This window comes from Nicotiana attenuata, unplaced genomic scaffold (genome assembly GCF_001879085.1).
Source record: "Nicotiana attenuata strain UT unplaced genomic scaffold, NIATTr2, whole genome shotgun sequence".
NCBI lineage: Eukaryota > Viridiplantae > Streptophyta > Magnoliopsida > Solanales > Solanaceae > Nicotiana > Nicotiana attenuata.
The window spans coordinates 407-9,505 of NW_017678923.1; the positions used below are offsets into that span (position 1 = coordinate 407).

A 9,099-nucleotide genomic window follows, 5' to 3' on the forward strand; every position below is an offset into this window, starting at 1 on the left:
GAGGAGTGTCATCGCATTCTTCGTACTATGGGCATAGTGGAGTCCAGCGGGGTCTCTTTCACTGCTTTTCAGCTTCGGGGAGCCGCCTATGATTGGTGGCGCACTTATGAGTTAGACAGTCCAGTCGATGCTGCTTCACTGACTTGGACCCAGTTCTCGGACATCTTTATGAGAGAGTTTGTTCCCTAGAGCCTCAGAGATTCATGGCGCGCAGAGTTTGAGCACTTGCGCTAGGGTGCTATGACAGTTTCAGAGTATGCCATCCGTTATACCATGTTGGCCAGGCACGCACCGGCTTTGGTTGCTACAGTTCGAGAGAGAGTTCGCAGGTTCATTGAGGGCCTTATTCTGCCCATCAGGTCTAGCATGGCTCGAGAGTTGGAGATGGACATTCCTCATCAGCAGGTCGTGAGCATTGCTAGGAGGATTGAGGGTATGCTCGCCAGGGAGCGAGGAGAGAGGGAGGCCAAGAGGTCTCGAGAGTCGGGTCACTACTCTGGTGCCTGTACCTCATCAGCAGGTCATTATGGGAGAGGTTATTCGGTACATTCAGCTCTTCCAGCAGCCGGCAGTACTCCAGCTCCACCTCCACCTCAGGAGCCTTATTATGCACCTCCAGCTTCTAGCGCGCCTCCTGCGCGGGGTGCTTCCAAAGGGCAGCCCAGCAGGCCTAGTCCCAGCCAGTCACAGCCACCGCGACCTCCCAGAGCTTGTTTTGAGTGTGGTGATACACGCCACATGGTTAGGGACTGCCCCAGACTTGGTAGGGGTGCATCTTCACAGGCTGCTCAGCCGCAGCGTGCTCCTCAGAGTTCTCAGGCCGTGATCACAGCTCCAGCAGCTACCCCACCTGCCCAGCCGGCTAGGGGCGGAGGTCGGGGAGATAGAGGTCGCCCTCGAGAGCGGGGCCGGGCCAGATATTATGCTATTCCTGCTTGTACTGAGGCTGTTGCCTCCGACTCCGTCATTACAGGTATTATTCTGGTTTGTCACAGAGAGGCATCGGTTCTATTCGATCCGGGCTCTACTTACTCTTATGTGTCTTCTTACTTTGCTCCTTATTTGGGTGTGCCTCGAGATTCTTTGAGTGCCCCCGTTTATGTTTCTACTCCTGTGAGAGATTCTCTTGTTGTGGACCGCATTTATCGGTCATGTTTGGTTACTATTCGTGGTTTTGAGACCAAAGCAGACTTATTATTACTCGGTATGGTGGATTTTGACATTATTTTGGGCATGGACTGGTTGTCGCCCCACTTTGCTGTTCTTGATTGTCACGCCAAGACCGTGACGCTGGCTATACCAGGTGTTCCGCGTATTGAGTGGAGTGGTACTTTAGATCACACTCACAGTAGAGTTATCTCTTTTCTTAAAGCTCAGCGCATGGTTGAGAAGGGGTGTGCCGCGTATTTGGCTTATGTGAGAGATGTTAGTGTTGATACCCCTTCTGTTGATTCTGTTCCAGTGGTACGGGATTATCCCGATGTATTTCCAGCTGATCTTCCGGGCATGCCGCCTGATAGAGATATTGATTTCGGCATTGATCTGTTGCCGGGCACTCAGCCCATTTCCATTCCTCCGTATCGTATGGCTCCTCCTGAGTTGAAGGAGTTGAAGGATCAGTTACAGGAATTGCTTGGTAAGGGTTTTATTCGACCCAGTGTTTCACCGTGGGGTGCTCCTGTTTTGTTCGTGAAGAAGAAGGATGGTTCCATGCGCATGTGTATTGATTACCGCCAGCTGAACAAGGTTACAGTGAAGAACCGTTATCCTTTGCCTTGCATTGACGATCTGTTTGACCAGCTTCAGAGCACACAGGTGTTCTCTAAGATTGACTTGCGCTCAGGTTACCATCAGTTGAAGATTCGGGAGCCAGATATCCCGAAGATGCTTTCAGGACTCGGTATGGTCATTACGAGTTCCTTGTTATGTCTTTTGGGCTAACTAATGCCCCGGCAGCTTTTATGCATTAGTATGTTATCGATACAACTCTAGCTACCAAATAACCTCCCTTAGGACTTTGTTGTATGCCTCTTCTAGGTCAATTAACACAATATGTAAGTCTCTCTTCCTCTCCCCATATTGCTCCACTAGTCTCCTCGCAAGATGAATGGCTTCTGCAGTCGATTGTCTTGGTATGAATCCGAATTGGTTCTCAAAAATAGACACATCCTTCCTCACCCTCATCTCCAGCACTCTCTTCCAAACTTTTATAATATGACTTAGCAACTTGATACTCCTATAGTTGTTACAATTCTAAATATTATCTTTGTTCTTGCACAATGGAATCATTGTACTCCACCTTAGTTTTTCAGGCATTTTTGTCGTGTTAAAAATGACATTAAACAACCCAATTAGCCACTCCAAACCTGCCACGCTCGCACTCTTCCAAAAAAAAATTGGATAGTTATTTTCAAAAAAAAATTGAGTGTTTATGAAACTAAAATGACATGGACTACCTAGAGATCATAGTCAATGATGGTAACCTAATCTTATCTTCAGTAAACGGAATAGATCCAGATTTACTCTGATCTGCTTTTCTCCTTTAAAAATATGAACTTCAAATTAAGCTAAAAACTGACCACATAAACCCATGGAAACAAAAGCAATAAACAATCAAACTAGCTTCTTGAAATAGCACCCTAAGTCACACCGGCACAAATCCAGCATAAATCCTAGTTTATGCACAACACCACTACTCTCTCATGATCATATCTACATATAAATGGTGATAAAATAAAAAGAACATAAAGAAATAAAATTAATACATCAAGGAACACATCTGCTGCCATGAACCGCAGTAAACAAAAATTTGCCCTCAGCAGTCAGCAAAGTATAGAACAGCCCAGAAAACCTCAATAGCGAGTACTGATCTCATAAAGCCAAATATTACTAATAAACATAGCGCGTGCGCTTTGGCTGTGATCATTTTGATGCTACGTGCACTAAACAAGGTGAGAAACATGCAAAGTTAAATGCCTAGCATGTGTTGTGCAAAAACAAATGCCTGAAGAAGCCTTCCGTTAAAATAAAGCTTGGATGATGCCATTTTAAAGCCTTTACAGACACAATCAGTCAATTTCTATGCATGAGAAACTGTTAGAAGAATAGGAAACAAAATTGAAGAAGAAAAACTTTGCTGTGTCAAACACACTGTCCTTAAGAGATATTGCCCCTATTGTCTTCAGGGGTTTACAAGCAACTCCTTTCAGGATTAAAGGAAGTCTTTGTATACTGCAAATTAACTTCCGCTACTTCAGGAGATTACTTATATTTATAGAATTTTAGAGATGACTTTTCTGAAAAGCCACTCTCTTTCACAAATAGATATGCCTGTTCAGTTTTGAGACCCCCAAATATTACAAACTAACTTGAGACCCCCAAATATTACAAACTAACTCAACAGAAACATTCAACTACCAACATAATGTTAATGGGGAAACATAATGCCACCCAACTATACAGGAGCATTTCAGGTTTACTAGATTAATTTTGCCACATCAAAGGCAAGGAGGGAAAATAGAAACAGGAAGATTCTCATAAGATATATGCACCATTTTACAAGAATTTCTCTATGCAGGTGGTTAGTGTTGATTTAGGAACTGCACCAATGACTGCATCTTTCTTCTCTCCATTCTTGAAAATCATCACAGTTGGGATGCTTCGAATCCCCAATTCAGTTGCTGTGGAAGGGCTTTCGTCCGTGTTCAGCTTGAAGAATTTAAGCTTGCCAGCATATTCCTTTGCCAGTTCATCAATGACCGGGTGGATCATTCGGCATGGACCACACCACGGAGCCCAAAATTCAACCAGTACAGGTATATCAGACTCTACAACAAGTGACTTCCATGTTTGATCATTAACAGCACCCACTGCAATTTCGAAGAACCGTGTTAAACCAATAAAAGATCCTGATGATGATGGGGATGGTGCAAAAGCAATGCTCTCTAGACAAGACGCATATTGCGCCAGGCTAATTACACAGAAACAGAAACCAGAGAAACAAATTTGTAATTTACTAGACAAGGAAGCTGATGTATCATATTTGTTTACGCTACTTATATTAAGTAAATAAGGCCAAAGATCAAATCGGAAAACATAGAATCCCATATTCTTAACTATGTACGATTCGTGTAACAGGTGCAACATCTACATCTCGCACAGAATAAGGGTGAAGAATGAAGTTCAACAAGGTGAAAGGAAGCACTGATGTACCAAACAATGTTTATTCCCAAAGATATAAAGAAGCTCTACGAGTAACTCATAGGTGCCCACAACATTGGTCAAGTTGGTGGTACTTCTACAATATAGCAAAGAATGCCTCATCATGAGCAATCAACATGCTCATGATAGCTAGGGATGGCAAGCGGTGTGGTGCGGTTGCGGGGCAAACCCGCATAAACTCGCTAAGATTTTAGCCAGTCCCGCCCCGTATTCACCCGCGTTCATCCGCCCCCAACACACACCCGCGTCCACCCACCCTGCCCCACACCGCATAAGTGTTTTTTTTTCCATTTTGTTTGCCTATTTCTTTTTTATATTTTGGCTGAAATTTTCAATTTAATAACCAAAAATTGAAAGTTCTTTTGTTGCTTATGTATTGAATTCTTCAATTTAAACAAAAAATATTTGTTGCTCATTGTGAAAAACGCAAATGACCCCTTATGTATTAATTTAGTATTCATTGTAAAATAGTATTTACAAGAATATATTTTTTCGAGATCTTAAATCCCATTCCTCTATTGAGATTTACCGGAAAAAAACCATCACACAAATGCCGCCATGAACTTTAGTCAAGAAAAAAAAAATTTGATTAGGAAGAATTAGAAGAAATCTTACTTAAACCCACATAACCCACAACCCGCCCCGTCCCGCATTAATTTTTATGAAAAGGTATTTCGACCCGCACCGCCCCGTTTGCCATCCCTAATAATAGCAAACAATATTCATTGAATTTTAGCAGGTAAGTGGAAGTAGCAATTTATGCGGAAATACACCATAGAGACCCCAGTGATGCCTTTTAAGTTTTAACATTCAATTGGCTCATCTTGACACCTCTACTAGTTCCCTTTTATATTGTTGTTAAAGACCACTAGCAAAATAGTATTTCCATCAGATTGGGAAAGAACGAAAAANTTGTTCCGTTTACCTTCTGGTTGTGATTGCGCTATTTACGATTGGGACTACGGATGTCGGGATTCCGGTAGACCGACCCCCCCCTTGTTTGTTTACTTTGGGACTACGGGTTCGATTCCCGGTAGATCCCCCTGCACTTTTACTTTGGGACTGCGGGTTAGATTCCCGATAGATTCCCCTGCACATTGATAGTTGGACTACGGGACGGTATCCCGGGAGATCCTTCGGATATACACATATGATGGACTACGGGACGGTATCCCGGGAGATCCACTGGACAGTTGAGAAAAGGACTACAGGACGGTATCCTGGGAGATCCTCATTGTTACCATTGGTGTTGAGCTGTACTTATTCTGTGGTTGTTCCGTTCTTGTGTATTTGCTATTGCCTTGCTTAATCTGTCTTATATCACTGCTGTATTTATTATTTCTGTCAGATTATCATACTGTTAATTATTGTTGTTACTATATTTTGTCTCAGTATGGCCCTGACCTTCCTCGTCACTACCCAACCTAGGTTATGCTTGGCACTTACTGAGTACCGTTGTGGTGTACTCATGCCCTTCCTGCGCATGTTTTTCATGTGCAGATCATCCAGGTACCTCTACTCAGGCGCCCTATCAGTGAGGCAGGAGGACTACGGAGACTTCGAGGTAGATCTGCTGCGTCCGCAGACCGACGAGTCTCCCTCTTATTCTATCTTTAGTACTTAGTTTTTCCTTCTTTCGGTTGTTAGAAATTCTGGAGTTTGGAACCTTTACTATACACTTCTGTAGCCTGTGTTGCCCGTGAGTTTTCGGGTTTTGGGAATTGTTTTAGACTTGTGATATTGAGTTGTACTTGCCAAGCGGCATTCAGTACAGTTTCTTTTAGATATTTGATTTGATTTTCTCTATTTTTCCGCAATTAATATATTTCCGCAAATGTTAGGCTTACCTGGTCATGGGGACCAGGTGCCGTCATGACATGTTCACGGTTGGTGAACTAGGGTCGTGACATATACCCTTGCCGGGATTTAATTGGTTAATTGTGTTCCCTTGCCGGGATTTCTATTATTATTTTTTTTATTCCCTTGCCCCTTGTTTGTGATTGTTGTTTGGGTGAGGAAGAGTGTTAAAGCACGAAGGGTGATGCCGTGCATTGTTTGCTATGGTGAGGAAAGAGTGTAAAGCACGAAGGGTGATGTCGTGCCGCACGATGTACCATTCTGTGCCAATTCTATTGATTATATGTGAGGAAAGAGAGTAAAAGCACGAAGGGTGATGCTGTGCACATTTTTATTATTCTAATTGCTTTGGTGAGAAAAGAGAGTAAAAGCACGAAGGGTGATGCCGTGCACGTTTTCATTATATTATTGCTTGGTGAGGACGAGAGTAAAAGAACGAAGGGTGATGCCGTGCACTTGTTTGATTCCTGTTTCTTGTTGACATTGTAGGTATGTTGTTCCTTTCCTTACTTGATGCTTTATTCGGAACTGTTATCTCCCCGCAACATGTTCCCCCCCCCCCCCCATCCTTGCTTGTTTATTTTTGCTTTACTTTCCGCTGTATATTATATAACTGTACAGGTTTATTTGGTAGTCTGGTCCTAGCCTTGTCACTACTTCGCCGAGGTTAGGCTAGGCACTTACCAGCACATGGGGTCGGTTGTGCTGATACTGCACTCTGTGCTCTTTTGCACAGATCCAGGCCCCGGAGTAGCATTTGGTCACCAGTAGTAGATTGGGAGCTATCCTTCAGTCCGAGACTCCGAGGTAGCCCTGCTGGCGTTCGCAGGCCCGGCGTCTCTTCTATCAGTTTTATGTCCTGTTGTCATTTGTACTCGAGACAGACTGTGTTCTTTCTTTCAAACACTTATTTGTAGTAATTCTAGACAGTCCGTGGATGTTGTGACTCCAGGTTCTGGTTAGAGACAGACTGTGTTCTTTCTTTCAAACACTTATCGAATATAGCTTTTATATATATATATATATATATTATACTATACTACATATGTACATAATTTTAAATTGAAATAAAAGTAATTTAATTTTTTTTTTTAGAAATAGCGACCAACATTGGTCGCTATTCTGGTCAAACGGCCAGAAATTAGCGACCAACTTTGGTCGCTATTTTGGTCAAAATAGTCAGAACTTATTTTGCTACCAAAATAGCGACCAAAGTTGGTCGCTATTTCCAAAAACAGTGTCAAAATCGGGTTTCCCCTCCCATTCAAAAAATTTCCCCAAACTCTCTCTTTTCTCTCTCACACTCAAACCCCCCCCCCCTCCCGACTCCCAGCAGCAGCGGTGCCACGAACGCCACCGACGCCCACCGACGGCAGCAGCTCCACCGCCGGCGTCCTCCACTGCCCAGGTATGTTTCTCTCTCCTTTCTTTGTTGTTTTCGAAATACACTGATTTTGTTTAATTTCTCCTAGTTATTTGTAAAAATTAATTGTTCTTAGCTAAATTAAATCTATGATAATTGTTAGTAGCTAAAATATTTAGTTTTACCTACTAATTTGGGGAAGAAATGATTTGAAGGGAAGAAACCCTAAACTCTACTAATTCCTATTAAATTTGTTATGTGTTGTCTTGAATAGTTTAATTAAAATCTAGGGTTTATGATTTGTTATTGTGAATTGAACTTTTAGGGTATGGGTTGAATCTTTGTTATTTCTAGTTTTTGTTTCAATTATACTTTGTATTGTCTTGATAGTTTAGTTAGAATCTAGGGTTTAGGATATGAATTGAACCTTTAGGATATGAATTGGACTTTTAGTTTATGAATTGAACTTTTAATTTATAAATTGAGTATTTTAGGATATGAATTGGACTTTTAGTTTATGAATTGAACTTTTTGGATATGAATTGAAATTTTAGTGTATGAATCGAATTTTTTTTATATGAATTGATCTTTTAATGTATGAATTGAACTTTTTGGATATGAATTGGAATTTTAGTTTATAAATTGAAACTTTAGGATATGAATTGAACTTTTAGAATATGAATTGAACTTTTAGTTTATAAATTGAGTATTTGAGGATATGAATTGGACTTTTAGTTTATGAATTGAACTTTTTGGATATGAATTGAAATTTTAGTGTATGAATCGAATTTTTTGGATATGAATTGAACTTTTAGTTTATGAATTGAATATTTAGTTTGTAAATTGAACTTTTAGTTTGTAAATTGAAAATTTAGGATATGCATTGAAATTTTAGGATATGAAATTAATTAACTAAAAAAAGATTAGGATATGAATTAACTAAATTAATTTGTTCTTGTTTTATTTGTATAGATGGAACATCGTACTTGGATGTACAATAGGAATTATCCTAATCGGCGGGGATTGCAGGAGGATTTTGTAGAAGGGGTTGATGACTTTATTAGACATGCAATGTCACTTCCGCCATACCAAAATGAAGGAGCAATTAGGTGCCCTTGTGTTAGGTGCGACTGTATGAAGCTTGGAAAACCGGCGGAAGTTAAGCAGCATCTTCATAGGAAGGGGTTTATAGCGAATTACTTTGTGTGGAATAATCATGGAGAGATCGACGGTATCCATGGGATATTTCATAACATGGTTGTGGGTGAAAGTAGTAGGTCGGTGGAGAATACAAATCGTGATTCTAGAATTCATGATATGGTTGCGGATGCTTTTGGGATGCACTTAGGGGGTGAGCCCAACGAAAATATTGAACAAACTCCTAATGATGACGTAAAACGTTTTTATGAACAGTTAGAGGAAGCTAGTCGTCCACTACGTAAAGGAAGTCCGCACTCTGAGTTGTCTGTTGTAGTTAGATTACTAAGTATCAAATCTGATTGGAATATTTCTCAAGCAGTGTGACGACCCGGCACGTCGTGACGTGAGTTACCGCCCCGTTTCCTCCATATTATGTTTATCTATGCTTCATTATCAGTATTTGAGGTGATCGAGTTCAATTGGATGGTTTTAGATGGAAATAGACACTTAGTCTCTTT

General features: G+C 41.2%; 1 protein-coding gene across 1 annotated transcript; it reads right to left on the reverse strand.

Annotated features, from left to right (window-relative positions):
- Positions 1 to 3,139: 3,139 nt before the first annotated feature.
- On the reverse strand, positions 3,140 to 4,122 carry LOC109221681 (thioredoxin M-type, chloroplastic-like). The gene has a single exon (XM_019386149.1). It carries the CDS (start codon positions 4,105 to 4,107, stop codon positions 3,556 to 3,558), a length of 552 nt encoding a protein of 183 aa, XP_019241694.1. The 5' UTR covers positions 4,108 to 4,122; the 3' UTR covers positions 3,140 to 3,555.
- Positions 4,123 to 9,099: the final 4,977 nt, after the last annotated feature.